Genomic DNA, 18,372 nt, shown 5'->3' with positions numbered 1-18,372 from the left:
AGTAGCTAGGATTATAGGCACCCACCACCATGCTGGCTAATTTTTGTATTTTTAGTAGAGATGGGGTTTTGCCATGTTGGCCAGGCTGGTCTCGAACTCATGACCTCAAGTGATCTGCCTGACTTGGCCTCCCAAAGTGTTGGGATTACAGATGTGAGTCACTGCACCTGGCCTTTTTTTTTTTTAAATGCTTTAAAACAGTGATGATAAATACAGTGACTGGGATGAAGATTTTGACTGTTGCAAAAGTACTCATTGCCTTATTTTTTTATTACATGAAGTTCCAAAAAATAACTTTATGGCATTTGCAATTTTGTATGTTGGGAGAAGATGACAGTGTGGAGTGGAAGTTTCACATTATCTCATTGCTGACAGTAGCCATATGACCTTGGGCAAGTTGCTTAAAGTCTCCCGTATTTCATCATTTGTAAAGTGGCATTAATCATTCCTATTTCACTGGGCTGCTGTTTACCTTTAATAAATTAGGTGAATACAGAAAAGGGTTTAGTTAGTATTGTTTGTTGCCGTACCACTAATACAAGTAATGTATTGTCAATATCTTTGTCCCCCCAGCACAGCGACCTATTTTCTGCCCTTGATTTTGTGATTTCCCTTGGCATCTTTCGTTTCAAAGGACGTTGTGACCTTAACAAAATTAAATTGACTTATTAAAAACATACATGCGGGGTATAATTAGTGAGTCAGGAAAACAAGCCATGGTAGGTACACAGCAGTTAGGAGGGAGTTGGGAGGCAGTTCATACTCTAGGTAGCCAAACTAGGTTTAGCTGCTAGGTGATCTTGACATCAGAGCAGCCCAGCAGGTCAGAGCTGGTTCCTGGTAACCTGAATGCTTGGGTCTAGACCTGTTGTCACTAACCCTGGACCTGAGGTAGTCTGTTCCAGCCCCCTAGTTCGGTTTCCCCATTCATAAATGGAGGCGAGCTGTTTAGAGTGGATAATAGATGGACATGGGAAGCCAGGTCAGTCAGTAGAATGGAGTGTAGAGTACCAGGTTTGTCCCCGCCACTGCTGTCCCCAGGCCCTCCTCAGACAGCCTGGTAGCAGCTCCCTTAGGAGCCTGCAGAGGTACACCCTATGTGTGAGTTCCTTTTGCCTTTTTTCTTTTTAACACACATAATAGTATATTCTACTGACTGTTTTGCCTGTTACTCCTTAAATTGTGAAACATTTTAAAAGTGGAAGATTATCATGAACACATGTGTATGCAACACCCAGGTTAAGAAATGGAAGCTGACAACCCAGCTGCCACCATGGACAGCCACCTTCCTGGACTTGTTTTTCCTCCCCCTTAGGTCTTTTTCCTCCCCTACATGTGACCGGAAGCTTCAGCAGTGTGTATAGAGTATTGTTTTGGATATTTTAAGCATTTTGCAAATATTGTATCCAACAGTCTTTCCCTTTATCCTTGGGGGATGTGTCCCAAGACCCCCAGGGGATGCCAGAAGCTGTGGATGGGACCAAACCTTATTTATATATAGTATGTTTTTTCTTATGCATACATACCTGTGATAAAGTTTAGTTTATAAATTAGGCACAGTAAGGGATTAATAACAACTAGTAATACAGAACAATTAAAACAATCTGTAATAAAAATTATGTGAATGTGGTCTTTGTCTCTCAGAATATATTTTCAGACCACATTTGACCGTGGGAAACTGAAATGGTAGACAAGGAAGCTATGGTTAAAGAGGGACCACTCTATATTGTTGGGTTAGTTTTTTGCTAGGAAGGTTTATCTACATTGAAAATGTGTAGATTACTTTTATGCCTTTTAGAATTTGTCTAGAAGGCTTTCTGGTTTTTACTGGAAAGCCCTCCACAAAAAAGAAAATGCGTAGATCTATTTCATTTTCACTACAATATAGTATTCAAATTATAGAATTTCTTTTTTTTTTTTTTTTGAGACGGAGTCTTGCTCTGTCACCCAGGCTGGAGTGCAGTGGCGTGATCTTGACTCACTGCAACCTCCACCTCTTGGGTTCAAGTGATTCTCCTGTCTCATCCTCTCGAGTAGCTGGGATTATGGGTGCATGCCACCACACCTGGCTAATGGTTGTATTTTTAGTACACACAGGGTTTCACCACATTGGCCAGGCTGGTCTCGAACTCCTGACCTCAGGTGATCTGCCCATCTCAGCCCCCCAAAGTGCTGGGATTACAGGTGTGAGCCACTGAGCCCGGTCTATATCATTTCTATTCCAGTGATAGACATTTAGATAATTTCTAGTTTTTTTCTGTTACAGCCTGCTTCTGTAAAAATTCTTGTACATGTCTCCTTGTGCACGTGAAAAACATTTCTCTAGGATATTTGTCTATGAGCAGAATTGCTGAGTTGTGGAGTAACTAACAATTGTAGAAGTGCTCTCAGATAATCTTGGCAGTTGCCATTCCATAACATATTCAATTTCCAGTTACTGCATGCCCTTGTTAACATTTGATATTGTTAAAACTTTAAATTTTGCTAATTTGCTAAGAGTAAAATGACTTAGTGGTTTCATTTGCATTTCTCCTTTTGTTTTCTTAAACAGTATATCCTAGAGGTCACTTCATGCTAACACAGATAGATGTACTTAAATTTTAAAATTTGAGATAATGTTAGATTTACAGAAAAGTTACAAAGGTAGTATACTGAGTTCCTGTATACCCTTTACCTAGCTTCCCATACTGTCAACGTGTTGTATAACCATGATACGTTTGCCAAAAGCAAGGAATTAATATCAGGACACTGTCACTATCTAGATTGGAAACTTCATTTGGATTTTTACCAGTTTTCCCACTAATCTCATTTTTTGGTACCTGGGTCCAACCGGCTATGCCACATTGCCCTCAGGCTGTCAGGTCTCCTTAATCTCTTCCCAATTCCCAGCCGAGTATTTCATTGTATGGATGTGTCTGTTTAATGCCTATTGATGGACATCGACATCTAATAAAATGCGAGGTGAATTCTAATGAGACTTGTAAATGTAAAAATTGTAAATTCTGGCCACATTTGGACAGATACAGCCTTTGAAAAATTATTCACATGAGAGGAAACAACATGACTAAGATTGAAGAAGATGCAGAGAAAGTTCTTTTGGCCAGTATTTGTCACGTTACTTACGACTCTTTCAGTAGCTGTGATGGGATGCCGTTCTGTATGAATAAGTCTGTTCTTCAGGCATTGATACCATAGGGCCATGTGGCTTCCTATAGCACTAGGAATAAAACTCAGAGTGTGTTGGCAAGGTCGCCTGTCACCTGGTGATTGGCCACCTCTCAGTTCCTCCCCCTGTCTTCTGTCTGGCCTGCTGTCCAGGCTCCTGGCTCCTTCCTTGTTGGTGTTCATAGATTTTGCATTTTGAATTCCACCTCTCTGGAACATCTTCCTCCCTGGGTAACCCATGGGGCTTCCTCTCTCTATGCATTCAGGTCCCTGCTTGATGTTGCCTTATCAGAGTTCCCCACGGATCTGTCTGAAATAGCTGCCCCACCCCACCTTGCTTTATTTGTAGCACTCACCGCTACCTGGCGTTGTGATGTGTGTGTTGTCTTGATCACTTGCTGTGTCTGGAGCATGTGGAGCAGTTTGGGCACGTAACAGGTGCTCAGCATTGATGAGTGCCGTGAGGCGTAGCCAGGTAGACTTCAGCTGGGGAAGTGTAGGCTAGTGTGCTTGAAACTTCATTACTTCATAGTGCTGAGTCTTTATCATGATTAGATAGAATATTATCTTCTATTTTTCTGAAATTAATGTTAAGAAATTGTTTTTAAGAGTTACGAAATTAAGAGTGACTTTGAGCACAAATGAAGTGTTGACCTTTATAATAGTTGAGGATAGTTTGGGACCCGCCCCTCCCAAACCTTTTGGGGAGGCTTCTATGTAGGTGATAGGAACAGGGGAGCCTAATATAATTTAGATGTTAATGGTGGCTCTGATTTGAGGTAAATCTGAAAAAGAAAGCAGCTGTAAGTTGAGGAAATTATCCCCCCCACTTTTGGTTTCAGAAGTTGGTTCTCCAGATGTTTAGCTTGGAGGTTCTCAAACTTTTGGTTGCAGGATCCCTATATACTCCTTAGTTATTGAGGACCCCAAAGAGCTTTTGCTTATGTGGGCTATATCTATCAATATTTAACATCTTATAAGTTAAACTGTCAGTGTTTAAAAAGTAATGCTTTGAAATATTGATAAACCTATTACATGTTAACATATATATATATATTTATTGTATGTATTATATTTTTAATGAAAAAATATTTTCCAAAACACAGATATTTAGTGAGCAGCCTGTTTTACATTTTTGCAATCCTTTTAACACCTGGCTGGATTCTTAGCTGCTTGGCCATTCAGTCTGTTGCAATGTCATGTCACATGCCTCCACAGAAACTTGACTGGACATTTGTGAGTGAGCAAAATGGCAACTGATGTCTTGTTTTTATTATGATGATTTTTCCCTCACAGACCCCCTGAAAGAGTCCCTGGGACCCTTAGGGTTTTGGACCACACTTTGAGAACCACTGGTTTAGCTGATTTGCAGAACCCACTGATATTTAATAGCTAACCCATAAGGAGACATTCTGCTTTTTTTTTTTTTAAAGACGGAGTCTCACACTGTCACCTAGGCCAGAGTGCAGTGGCATGATCTCGGCTCACTGCATCCTCTGCCTCACGGGTTCAAGTGATTCTCCTGCCTCAGCCTCTTGAGTAGCTGGGACCACAGGTGTGTGCCACCATGCCTGGCTATTTTATTTATATATATATAGTAGAGACCAGGTTTCACTATGTTGACCAGGCTGGTCTCGAGCTCCTGACCTCAAGTAATCCACTCGCCTTGGCCTCCCAAAGTGCTGGAGTTACAGGCATGAGCCACCGCACCCAGCCATTTTTTGTATTTTTAGTAGAGATGGGGTTTCACCATGTTGGGCAGACTGGTCTCGAACTCCTGAGCTCAGGTGATCTGCCCGCCTCTGCCTCCCACAGTGCTGGGATTACAGATGTGAGCCACTGCGCCTGGCCCATTCTGCTTTTTTTTTTTTTTTTTGAGACGGAGTCTCGCTTTGTCGCCCAGGCTGGAGTGCAGTGGCGCGATCTCAGCTCACTGCAAGCTCCGCCTCCCAGGTTCACGCCATCCTCCTGCCTCAGCCTCCAAGCAGCTGGGACTACAGGCGCGCACCACCACGCCCGGCTAATTTTTTGTATTTTTAGTAGAGACGGGGTTTCACTGTGTTAGCCAGGATGGTTTCGATCTCCTGACCTCGTGATCCGCCCACCTCAGCCTCCCAAAGTGCTGGGATTACAGGCGTGAGCCACCGCGCCCGGCTCATCCTGCTTTTTATTGAACATTAGTTCATTTAATTCTCATAACAACCCTCTGTGGTGAAAGCAACTAAATCAGAATTCTGGGTCAGTCTGGTATCCTGCGGTGACCCATACTGTGGTCTGAACAGTTTAGATTTCAAATGAAGGCAGTATTCCTATGAAGTATTAACTGAAGTAAGCCAAAAGTGACATTTATAGTAGACTCACATATATCTGGAACTTTTTAGTTAGTAAACAGTGTATGAGACAAGTTCAGAATACTGAATTTCTTTAATGAGGTTTGCATGAAACCTTTTTTAGCATATGATTATCTTCTGCAAATGTGCAGAGACCATGCAGCTGTTTAGCAAGGCTCAGTGTGGGAGCCAGCACCAGTTTGTGTGGGTGCCTGCACCGACTGCCGTGCAGCATGCTGGATCTGCAGCGGAACTTTCTCGAGGATGGGGAGCCATACAGAACCCCCCTCTGACCCCTGCCTCCGCTTGCTCACTTGGCTGGAATCTGGGTAGTCCTGCCAAGGGCTCATTTTTCAGTCATGGATTGCCGTGTAATCTTATCTAAGATGATCTAAGTTCTTCTTTGATCATCACCTGATATGTTAATACTTTGGAAGAAAAGCTTTGTTAGGAGTTTTTATTGGACTACAGTGCTCTTGAATGAACTAGTTAGGAATTGTCCCCAAATTAGTTAAGCCTCCATTCCGTCACTCTTATACAGTCTGAGTAGATTGCATTCTTGTCCCCAGCCTCAGTCATTATTGCACAAGGTAATTTCCCTGAGGACTTTATCACTTTGTGTAGATAATGTCCTGCCCTGGAATGATCTGGCTTGGGAGGAAAATTAAGAAGCCAGGCTGTAGCAGCAGAGGAGAAGCAGGGAAGAAAGGACCTTTGTCTTAACACTTTGAGGCCAGAGGTGATGGGATGTCAGCCTAGCGAGCTTAAGAGCTTTATTGCCACTGATGTCTTATGTGATAAGAGGACTCTTGGACCTTACTTCCTCCAAATCAAGGGAGACTACCTCTGAGTGTATACTATTCTGAATGATTCAGTGAGCTGTGTTATTCTGCTCTGCAGACTGTTTTCCAAAGGCAGGATTATCTATGAAGAAGAGACGAGTGCTCTTTGCCATAGAAGATATTTGTGGCACTAGCTGTTTGAGTAGTTAGTGTTGAGTGCATTGCGTTATCTCCGGCTTCTAGGGGATGGAAGTATATGAATTCCTCTGAGAAATGCCTGAATGCGGGGGACCTGCGGTAGAAGCTGCCCCTCCTGGGGTTATCCTCTCTTGGTTTCCTAGCAACCTGCCTGTTGCCATGGTGCCGCCTTACCCAGGCAGCAGATCTGCTGCCCTGTGGAATGTAGGCTCTGATTTTCAGCACTGGGAGGCTGCATGCATTTTCTGTTACTTTTTTTTTTTTGGTAGCTAGACTCAAATTGTATTTTAGCATGTTACTAAAATATTTAAAAGGCAAAGCATATGTTGTATGGCTAAAATAATGAGACTGATTGTAACCTTCTAGGAAGGTTTATCCTGTCATTCTGAGATTGCTTCAGAAAATCTTTGGTTATGTTGTGTACTGGGCTTTTCAGTATCCTCATTGGAGTACCCCCGGAAACACTCGTTGTTGGGAGACCTTTCTTGTAAGCGAGGTCGTTGATTAAATGTGTATATTAGTTGGGCTGAGGTCTGTAAACAACAGATACATAGAAGAATAATGACTTACTTCTTTTTCTTTTCTTTTTTTTTTTTGATGGAGTCTCGCTCTGTCGCCCAGCAGGAGTGCAGTGGCATGATCTCAGCTCACTGCAACCTCTGCCTCCCGGGTTCAAGTGATTCTCCTGCCTCAGCCTCCCGAGTAGCTGGGATTACAGGCACCTGCCACCACGCCTGGCTATTTTTGTATTTTTTGTAGAGATGGGGTTTTGCCATGTTACCAGGCTGGTCTTGATTCTTGAGCTCAAAGTGATTCTCCTGCCTTAGCTTCCCAAAGTGCTGGGATTATAGGCGTGAGCCACCACACATGGCCCTGAAATCTATGTCTTTAAAAAAGTCCTGTTGTGGGCCGAGCATGGTGGCTCACACTTGTAATCCTAGCACCTTGGGAGGCCGAGGCGGGCGTATCACAAGGTCAGGAGTTTGAGAACAGCCTGGCCAAAGTGGCAAAACCCCGTATCTACTAAAAATACAAAAATTAGTTGGGTGTGGTGGTGGACGCCTATAATCCCAGCTACTTGGGAGGCTGAGGCAGGAGAAGCACTTGGACCCAGGAGGCGGAGGCTGCAGTAAGCCAAGATTGTGCCACTGCACTCCAGCCTGGGTGACAAGAGCAAGACTCTGTCTCAAAAAATAAATAAATAAATAAATAAATAAATAATAAAAAGGGCCCATTGTTCCCAGCTCTCTTGACAGGCCCTTGAACTAAGACGTGAAGCGCTCGATTTGCTCCGAGTGCTGTTCATGTCTTTATGATACGTTTAATCAGAAATCTCCAGGAGGTCAAACATTCTAAGAACTTTCTTGGAGTTCAGCATACTGCCTCAGAGAAGGAAATTGGTATTTGGGGGTAGGGTGTGGGAGGATAATAGAGATGAAAGGCTTTGCTGGCAACTTGTTTTGAGAAATAACTCACCAGAAAGCAGTTTTGAGTAGTTTTTATTAGTTATAAATGCTGAAATGTCATCTGCCTTGTTGGAATGAAGACTCGGAGCTCCTGGGAGCTCTTTTAGTTCAGCCCACCACTGAAAGGATCCCTCTTACGTAGCATTGCTCATAGGTTGTGTGTTGTTTCTGCTTGGTTGCTTCCACTGTTGGTGAGGTCATCACCTGATGATGCCACTCACTCTCTCTTTTTTTTCTGAGACAGGTTCTGGCTTTATTGCCCAGGCTGGAGTGCAGTGATGCTGGGGCCCTAGAGTGCAACCTCCGTCCCCGGGCATAAGTGATCCTCCCATCTTAGCCTCCCCAGTAACTGGGACTATGGAGGTGTGCACCACCAAGCCTGGCTAATCCTTTCTCTTTTTATGCTCCTGGGTGGATGTTAAATGTGTTCTTTACCTGGAGCTGCAGTTCTCCGCCCATTGTTCAGAGGTCTGTGGGCTGGAGCCACTCATACCAGCTCCATACCCGGGTGGAAGGTGCAAGGGATTCTCCCCCTACTTGGAGATGACCATGCATGTCTCTGAAACATTCCTTCTCCCGTCACTCATCCCCAGTCCTCCAGGGGACTCTCTGGATGGGGCCCGGCCCTCCCCTCCCTGGCTTCTGCTGAGCAGCTCACGGTGCTCGTGGGCGTGTCTCTCCTGGTGCTATTGGCCCTTGCTGTTCTGCTTTCCCTTTGAGCCTCCCGACTTCTCATGGAACCCAGTTAGTGCCATTTGCCCATCTTGTTCTCTTGGAGTCTGTGTTAGCCTCTCTCGGCTCTTGCTGCCTCCATTTCTCATGTGCACATTTTTGAATTCGCCTTCCAGTTAGGCACCTGGTGTTGGTATCTCCTGCCTCCTCTTCAGTTCTGCCACCTCATGGCTGGGTGGTTGAGACCCACACATGAGCGTACCTGTCCTGTCCCACCCAGAAATCCCTGGAGCTTCCCGCAGCATTGCCCACGGGGTTGAGCCCTCACCTTGGGGTGTGTGTGGCAGGTGAGACCATTCCCCACGCACCTGAGACCTGTCTGCCTTTGCAGCCTGGCTGCCACTACTTCCTTGGCTTCGCTCCTGAAAAGGCCGGACAGTTTCTTCCCTTCCCCACAGATAACTGGACTCCTTTGGAATGTTCTTGAATTTCCCATCCGCTCTCCACGTAGCCAGCCCTTTCTGTCACCATTTTGCAGGTGCCAATTCCAATTTCGTTTTGAGGAAGACTCCATTAGCATTGCCTTGCCGCTCCCATTCCCACGGATGTGTGGGATCACACACCATTACTTAGATGTCTGTTCCTCCCGCTCTTGGGGGTAAAGAAAGTTGTGACTGTTCATTTGGTCTCTGGCATGAGGGCCTCGGGCTCTGCACAGTCGGTGGAGCTGGTGACCATCTGGGTTGTTTACCTGCTTGTGCGGAGAGGAACCACCCTCGCCTGTAGAGCTTTGTGATTAATCCACAGCTGGGGCCTGAGAAGTTCCTCAAGTGCTAGGAGAATTTTATGTGTCATAAAGTTTCTGGGAAAGGGATCCATGTCCCCAAAAGGTTCTGACCCACTGTTTGATCCCCTCTTAGGAGACAGGCTCTGAGAATGGGCTTTGCACGTCTCGGCAGCCGGGAGCTCCCCAGCACCACGCAGCAGTGCCTGCCCTGAGGACACGCAGTCTCTATGAACGTGTGTCATCATGTCGCTTATCCTGGGAGATGAAATCCATTGCATACCACAGGCCGTTTTTGTAATACGCACCTTTCTGTTTGGCTTGTGGTTGGAGGTAGAAGAGGCTGTCTCGCTAAGAAGGGAGTTTCTAGGAGTTGGAATTTATGTGTTACTTCCTGTGTCCACGGAAATCTGTTTTACGCTGGAACTTGATGACTTTATAGGCGTACCGAATTCTCCACCATGCGTACCTTTTTCCCTCCAGGTCTGAGGAAGAGGTCTGCTGCCATTCAGTAGGTCATGGATTGGGAAGTGACAGTTTGTATTAGCTGGGCCAGTTTCAGATACAAGGGGCTGCCTGAGATTATTTTCATTCCAGGTTGGCCGGACCAAAACAAGTAACAAAGTCATCATGGAAAACTTATTGTTTCACATTCCTAGAGGAAGTAGGCCACCTACAAAGTATTCTCCTGTGGGCCTGTGGGAGTGAGTTGTGTTCCAGAAACACTCTAGATTTTGGTCAGCTGTAGCTAGTTCCCTGCTGAGAAGGCTGGAGAAAGTAGCTGGGTGGATATTACACTGGATGGGCATTTTTAAGAATGGGGAGTGCTGTTTACTTGCCCCTGCTTTTGGTGGTGACTCCTCCGCTTGGCTCTGGTCTCCTGAGGTCTGAGCCCATCCTCTTCTGGCTTCCCTGTGTATCACTCTGCCGTCCTCCGCCTAGAGACTCATTTTGGTGGTAGTCACCTGTTCATCACTTGGGCCCTCTCTTGATTTGGAGGTAGGGCTAAGCAGTGTGTATCATGGTGTCATCATGGGTCCTTTTCAGAGCCCTAGGGGCCCAGGGCCTGCTAGGGTGTGGTGGGAGTCATCAGGTCTGGGGCTCCTATTTGAGCTGTTTCTGTGGCCGCACAGTCCTCAGAGCCCTTACCCTCATGACTCAATTTCTCCCTCCCCTCCACCGCTCCCCTGAGATTTATAACTGAGGCTGACGCCAGCCATGCTTGGCTACACTGTGGGCTAACTAAGCTTTTGTGAGCCATCTGGGGAGCTCAGTACTGATTCCCATCTGGCACATGTTTTCCCCTGGAAGCTAGAGTCCAAACCAGCAGCCTCTGGAATGTGGCCAGCTTGGTTGAGATTGCGAACTGGACGTGTTTGTGATTTTGCTTCTGGGGACAGGGAAGGCTGTAACCTGGACAGCAGATGAATAATGCATTTTCTTGTGTCTGAAGGGCTACCGGTGATCTGGCTCGAGCTTTGGGGGACTCAGTCTTTGTGTGAGTAGCTTGTGAAGGTAGTAATGAAAGAAAGCACTTCATTCCTTTCCCTCTCCTGGAGGAAGAACGGGTGCTGACCTATATAACACGTGTTTCCTATGTGTGTTACACACATACGTAGAATTGGCTTACAGAGGGAAGCAGCATACAGCAAGACTCCTGAGGTTCTAAGTATGTTTCTCAGGTGATTGTGGTTTTTTTTTTTTTTTCCCTCAGACTTGGGCCAAGTATCTATTGCAATTAAAGTTGGTTCAACCCTACTGAGATGCCTGTTGGAGTTTGACCCTCACGCCACCATCCTCTATGTGTAGTCTGATGTAATCTTGTTTCCTAGCTGAATAGTTGGCCTAGAAGTGAGATGTGAATCTGAGGATTTTTTTCGCCATTTTTTGGTTCTAAAATCAAGGACTTGTTTCAGGAAACATAGGCACTCTCAAGGCAGTTGATAAAATGCTTTTAGGGCTGAGTATGGTAGCTCACAACTGGAGTGCAGTGGTGAGATCTTGGCTTACTACAGCCTCTGCCTCCTGGGCTTAAGCTATGCTCCCACCTCAGCCTCTCGAGTAGTTGGGATCACAGGTGCGTGCCCCATACCTGGCTAATTTTTTTGTAGAGATGAGGTTTTGCCATGTTGCCCAGGCTGGTCTTGAACTCCTGGACTCCAGTGATCCCCCACCTTGGCCTCTCAGAGTGCTGGGATTATAGGCATGAGCTGCTGCAGCTGACAATTGTTTTATGTTATAAGGATATGAATTTTTTTATTTTTATTTTATTATTATTTTTTGAGATGGAGTCTCGCTCTGTCACCTGGGCTGGAGTACAGTGGCGCAGTCTTGGCTCACTGCAAGCTGCCCCTCCTGGGTTCACACCATTCTCCTGCCTCAGCCTCCTGAGTAGCTGGGACTACAGGTGCCCGCCACCACGCCTGGCTAATTGTTTTTTTTGTATTTTTAGTAGAGACGGGGTTTCACCGTGTTAGCCAGGATGGTCTCGATCTCCTGACGTCGTGATCCACCTTGGCCTCCCAACGTGCTGGGATTATAGGCGTGAGCCACCGTGTCTAGCCTGTTTTTCTTTTTTAAAAAAACCCTTCATTCTACTGCTGTTATTCATTCTACAGAAGTCACAAATCTTCCCTGTATTTGAATTTGTCAGTCTTTTCTCCTATGGTTTCTTTTGCTACTTATGGAAACATTTTAAGGTTATGAGGATTTAAAGTTCTGCTACTCCCTGATACTGTTTAAAGGTAGTTGGAGCCAATGAAAGTGAACCAGATAAATGAGTCCCTTCCAGCCCTGTGACTGACAAGCCAGCTTCTTGACTGGGACAGGGGTGCATCTGTGTGGCTGGTGCCCCATACAGCTGGGTGAGGGGCCGAGTAGGGACATCCAGCTCAAGGACAGGGCTCCCTCAGCCCTAGGGAAATAAGTCAGGTCGACCTGGTTTGCTGCAAAACGGGCCGCCTCCTCACATTGGTTTTCATTTTAGCTCTAGCCAGCCCAGTCCTCGGACTGAAAGAATGCACCAGAGGCTCGGCAGTGTGGTGCCAGAATGTGAAGACGGCATCCGACTGCGGGGCAGTGAAGCACTGCCTGCAGACCGTTTGGAACAAGCCAACAGTGGTGAGTGCTGCTGCCCTCCAGTCCCAGCCCCAGCACTCCTGTGGGGTCCCCTTAGAGCAGCTGTAACTCACCACCATATTGACAGAGCACTTTCTCTTGCCTGGTTTTGTTTGCTTCTCACTGTGACCCTGTGTGGGAGGCAGGACCTATTGGTGAATGTACCCATTTTACAGCAGAGGAGATGGAGGCTCAGAGAGGTTAAGGTTTCCTTCCCCTGAGGCTGCCTGGTCTCTTGTGGCAGACAGGATGAGGTCTTCATGCCTGCAGCTCCAGGTGCCCCACACTGCCTCCCGGGCCTCTGCAGATCCCACTTCTCACCTTAGATAAGAGGCCAGTGGGTTGGCAGTGCCCATTCCCACCACTGGGCACATGGGCGCGGCTCTATGCTTGGTCACTCACTCCACAGAGTACATGCTGAGCTTTTCAGGTACTTTCTGCCTGTTTCATATTTTGTTCTGTCCTCACTCCTCTCAAACAGGCAAACTGCTGATTGAGATCCTGGAGCGCGGTTGCAGTTTAAAATTGATTTCCAGCTGTAACCACACTGAGGAAGCTAGCACTGATTTTTCATCTAACCGATGCTAAATATAGCATATTAATGTGGGGCGTGGTCTAAGGCGACAAGCCATGGGTGCGTTCCTCACGGCCCCAAGCCCTCTCAGGAGATGCTCTGCCGACTGTGCCAGCTGAACGCAGAGCTGCTGCCCTGGGCTCACTTGGGGCTGTGCCGGCCATCATATGGTATGGGCTATGTTTGACTGAGTGGACTTCAGGGGGCCACTAGTGCTCCTTCAGTGAGAGAAGAAAACTTAGCACCATTATTTTAGAAGCAGTTTGTGAATTATTCACTGGAAAACTGCCTTCTGTGGCCATACTTGCCCTTTTTTTTGGAGACAGGGTCTGGCTCTGTCGCCTAGGCCGGAGTGCGGTGGTACAATCATGGCTCACTGCAACCTCAACCTCCTAGGCTCAAGCAATCCTCCCACCTCAGCCTCCTGAGTACTGGAACCACAGATGCACATCAGCATGCCCGGCTAATTTTTGTATTTTTTGTAGAGATAAGGTTTTTACCATGTTGCCCAGGCTGGTCTTGAACTCCTGGGCCAAGGTCATCCTCCTGCCTCCCATAGTGCTGTGATTACAGGTGTGGGCTACCACGACTGGTCTGAAACTCTTTTCAGATTTGATTTCTAATTTGCTTTCCATCTTGTTTTTTAATACTAGTTCCTGTTTCCAGGTTTAACGTGTGTCCAGTAAGGACTTTAAAACTTCCTTCATTGGCTGGTCTTGTCATGGCCCGGCCTTCTGTTTTTGTTTGTTTGTTTTGTTTTTTTTTGAGACGGAGTCTCATTTTGTCGCCCAGGCTGGAGTGCAGTGGCGCGATCTTGGCTAACTGCAAGCTCCGCCTCCTGGGTTCAAGCAATTCTCCTGCCTCAGCCTCCAGAGTAGCTGGGATTACAGGTGCACACTACCATGCCTGGCTAATTTTTGTATTTTTAGTAGAGACAGGGTTTTCACCATGTTGGTCAGGCTGGTCTCGAACTCCTGAACTCGTGATCTACCCACCTTGGCCTCACAAAGTGTTGAGATTATAGGCGTGAGCCATTGCACCCAGCCTGGCCCTCTCTTGTTATGGTTCCATGCATGGTACCCTTGACCCTCTGTTTCCACAGATGTTGAGGGCTGTCTGTGGAACTTGAGCATCCTGGGGTTTGGGTCCACGGGGGTCCTGGAATTGATACTCCCTCAGATACCAAAGGATGACTGTATTAGCCTGACTAGGTTCAAATCAGTTTCTCTAAATGCAGCTAAATTCATAGGTATTCCTCAGTCTCACCCAGACATGTTTCTTTTCCATGGGTGAAAAGTTGGTTGACATCAAGAAGGGAGCCTGGGCATTCTTCCCCAACGGCTGCAGGAACCAACTAGAATTTCCATGGCCTCTAGTCCAGATGGGGGTCTTAGTGCCAATCAGAAGATTGACTTTGGCATGGTGGTACATCGTTAACATGCCTGGGAGCCAGAGGAAGCGCAGGTGAACGGTTCAGTGTGGGTGTGCCTTCAGAAGTGGGTGAGGCGTTCGTTTCTCTGTCCCACCCAGCTCCCTGATGTACTGATGTGACTCTGTGATTTCACCTGAGCCTCAGTTTCCTTAGAGATGTAAGCATTGATTTGAAATTGGCCTGTGCCACATGGGGTGCTGCGTGGGTATGAGCAAAGGTTCTGTGCCCTATAAATCACAGTGTGTTCTAGTGAGTCACACCTCTTCCCTTCCTGCAGTGCCCCAGCACTGCTCATGCAGAGTGGAGAACCAGGATGTGACAGGAGCGTGGTCATGATCCTATCCCTGGTTAGAGAGAATAGGGAAAGGGCCATAGGGAGTTCCAGTCGTGTGGGGTGTGAATTTGTGTCCTACAAATACAAATTTCTCATATTCTTTCTCTTAGAAATCCCTTCCCTGTGACATATGCAAAGACGTTGTCACAGCAGCTGGTGATATGCTGAAGGACAATGCCACCGAGGTGAGCGGCTGTGAGTGGGGATGGTGCCTGAGCCACGGGCACGTGCACTGGTTCCTAAGAGAGCTGTGATTCCGAGTGTCTAAAGAGGAATGGTGTAGGCCTGAGGGGGGCAAATGTCTTCCACAAAGGACCAAGGAGAAAAGATTTTAGGCTATACGAGCCGTATACTGTCCCTGTCACGCAGTCTCTTTTTAAAAATGTAAGAAGGACGTAAAAACCATTCTGAGTTCTGCGTTGTACAAAAATAAGCTGAAGGGCCTCCTTTGTTGACCCCGGGACTAAATGCCCGAAGTTAATTGAGATGTTATGTTGCATGGCACTAATACCTAGGTCCAGTTTGGCCATCTCTCCTTAGAATTCCCTGTGCCTGCGAGACTGCAGGTCCGAGGATCTTCGTTTTGAATGTTCATGTCTGTTTTTGCCTGATTGACCTGATAGAGCCATAGGTAACGGTAACATGGCCAAGTCCTTTTCCCTGAGGGCTGGCTGCTTTCCAGGCTTGGTTTTTCTGGGAGCTATTGAGGGCCTCTTGCCTTCAGCCCATTTATTTCCAGGGAGGAAAGCCTGTCCTGATTCTGACCCTGGTGTCCTCTCGTAGGAGGAGATCCTTGTTTACTTGGAGAAGACCTGTGACTGGCTTCCGAAACCGAACATGTCTGCTTCGTGCAAGGAAATAGTGGACTCCTACCTCCCTGTCATCCTGGACATCATTAAAGGAGAAATGGTAAGTGGTGGGGAATAGGCTTTTCCTTGAAGGTGCTTCTGGGGCCCAGGAGAGGCAGTGGCCCCGAGTAGAGTGATAAAATGGAAAGTCTGTTCATAGCTCTGGAATTCCTCAACAGCATTCTGCTACAATTTCACGTCCCAAATAGCTCCTTTGGCACAGCAGGCCACTCTATGTCACTTGCCCTGGGGTTAGCAAGGGTGCGGTTGCTGGGGACTGGTTGGACTGCTGAAGGAATGTAAACCCGCATAACCTTCAGAGATGTGAGTTGGATAGATGGTGTCCAATCTTTGACCCCTTTGAGCAAGCACAAAACTTCACTTCTGTGAATTTATTTCTGTGAACTTATAATTAAGGAATAATTCAGGGAATGTACTTGGGTGTTCAGCTACAAAGATGCTCATCTTTCATTCATCAAGTATGTATCATATGCAGACCCTGTGTCACAAACTGGGTCTTTAGCAAAGAACACGGAGCTGGCTTTGTGGAATTTGGAAAGGCCTTGACAAAGAAGAGGTGTTTAAGTAACTGAAGAGGGCCAGGGGGCAGGACGGTCTCAAGACAGAACCAAGGTTTTTTTTTTTTTTTTTTTTTTTTTGAGACGGAGTCTTGCTCTGTCGCGCGGGCTGGAGTGCAGTGGGCGGATCTCAGCTCACTGCAAGCTCCGCCTCCCGGGTTTACGCCATTCTCCTGACTCAGCCTCCCGAGTAGCTGGGATTACAGGTGCCCGCCACCTTGCCCGGCTAGTTTTTTTTTTTGTATTTTTAGTAGAGACAGGGTTTCACTGTGTTAGCCAGGATGGTCTTGATCTCCTGACCTCGTGATCCACCCGTCTCGGCCTCCCAAAGTGCTGGGATTACAGGCGTGAGCCACCGCGCCCGGCCCAGGACCAAGGTTGACCAAGGTTCTGGTGAGGAAGGCAGGGGTTGTGTCACGCACAGCCTTCTAGGCCATCTTCAAGGATTGCAAGTACAGCCTTGGAGTGTCATGATTGTAAGGGTATTTGTCAAAGAGTTTGATCTAGGTCTAAGTCCCATTGAGGAAAGCTGCAAGTGGGGAAGCCGACAGGACCCTCAGGAGTTCATGGCCTTGTGAGTGAGATGTGATGTGGACAGTAGAAATGGCAGATGCAGATTCTCTTTTGGAGGATTAAATGGACTGTACTTGCTCATGAGGGGGATGTATAGGAGAGGAAGAGCTATAAATGTCTCCCTGGTTTCTGAGAAGATGAAGGTGGAGTTACTTGCTAAAATGGAGCTAGTTGGACAGGATAGAATGAGGGGTAAGTTTGAGATGTCTGCAGGGTGGGCATGATTACAAAAGTTAAACAGTTGGGAGCCATCAGCATATGGAAGGTGTTGAAAGCCATTGTGTTAGCTCATTTTGCGGAGAAGTGGCTTAGAATTGCTGACTCTTCTCCTCCAACAAGAAGCTCCTATTCCTTTATTTATTTATTTATTTATTTGAGACCGGGTCTCACTCTGTTGCCCAGGCTGGAGTGCAATGGCGCGATCTTGGCTGACAGCACCTCTGCCTCTTGGGTTCAAGCGATTCTCCCGTCTCAGCCTCCCAAGTAGCTGGGATCACAGGCACCCACCATCATGCCTGGCTAATTTTTGTATTTTTGTAGAGACAGGGTTTTACCACGTTGGCCAGGCTGATCTTGAACTCCTGACCTCAGGTGATCCGCCTGCCTCGGCCTCACAAAGTGCTGGGATTATAGGTGTGAGCCACTGCGCCTGGCCTCCTATACCTTTAAAGAAGAGCTGAGGGGAGCAGAGGTAACATTTAGGAAACCTATATTAGTCTGTTTTCATGCTACTAATAAAGACATACCCAAGACTGGGTAATTTATAAAAAGAAAAAAAAGATTTAATGGACTCACAGTTCCACATGACTGGGGAGGCCTCACAATCATGGTGGAAGGTGAAGGAGGAGCAAAGTCACATCTTACATATCAGCAGGCAAGAGAGCGTGTGCAGGGCAGCTGCCCTTTATAAAACCATCAGATCATGAGACTTACTCTTACTAAACAGCACAGGAAAACCCGCCCTGTGATTCATTTACCTCCCACTGGGTCCCTCCCATGACATGTGGGATTATGGGAGCTACAATTCCAGATGAGATTTGGGTGGGGACACAGCCAAACTGCATCATTGCCTAATAGGAGAATTGGGGAAGCTTAGGGGCTGCTGCGTGGTTAGGCACTTGGATTGGGTAATTTTGACATTCTTGGGTTTTAATTTAGACAATAGGTTTGCGTTTCTTTTAAGGGATTTAAAGAGAAGGACTAATTCAGAGGCACCGGATGGCCTGTCTTATTTTCCCCCCGGGGAGAGGATTTTCAGCAGGACTTCTTTCCTTCCCACCAGAGCCGTCCTGGGGAGGTGTGCTCTGCTCTCAACCTCTGTGAGTCTCTCCAGAAGCACCTGGCAGAGCTGAATCACCAGAAGCAGCTGGAGTCCAATAAGATCCCAGAGCTGGACATGACTGAGGTGGTGGCCCCCTTCATGGCCAACATCCCTCTCCTCCTCTACCCTCAGGACGGCCCCCGCAGCAAGCCCCAGCCAAAGGTAAGACAATGGGCTGGCCACTGAGGACCCCACTTT

At 46.9% G+C, this 18,372-nt stretch overlaps 1 protein-coding gene and 1 non-coding gene across 4 annotated transcripts in view; both read left to right on the top strand.

The window, feature by feature from the left end:
- Nucleotides 1–18,372, top strand: part of PSAP (prosaposin) — a 34,589-nt gene that overhangs the window by 4,245 nt on the left and 11,972 nt on the right. For all 3 annotated transcript variants that reach the window (XM_033209283.1, XM_033209282.1, XM_033209281.1), the window contains exons 2-5: nucleotides 12,384–12,517; nucleotides 14,965–15,039; nucleotides 15,638–15,763; nucleotides 18,136–18,336. In XM_033209283.1, coding sequence (XP_033065174.1) covers nucleotides 12,384–12,517; nucleotides 14,965–15,039; nucleotides 15,638–15,763; nucleotides 18,136–18,336 — 536 coding nt within the window. The remainder of the gene's footprint in view (nucleotides 1–12,383; nucleotides 12,518–14,964; nucleotides 15,040–15,637; nucleotides 15,764–18,135; nucleotides 18,337–18,372) is intronic.
- LOC117082897 lies at nucleotides 1,778–1,840 on the top strand. The gene has a single exon (XR_004436824.1). It is a non-coding gene; the product is annotated as a U7 small nuclear RNA (small nuclear RNA).

This window comes from Trachypithecus francoisi, unplaced genomic scaffold (genome assembly GCF_009764315.1).
Source record: "Trachypithecus francoisi isolate TF-2019V2 unplaced genomic scaffold, Tfra_2.0 Lachesis_group9, whole genome shotgun sequence".
Classification (NCBI taxonomy): Eukaryota; Metazoa; Chordata; class Mammalia; order Primates; family Cercopithecidae; genus Trachypithecus; species Trachypithecus francoisi.
This window is presented reverse-complemented; position numbering and strand designations above follow the sequence as displayed.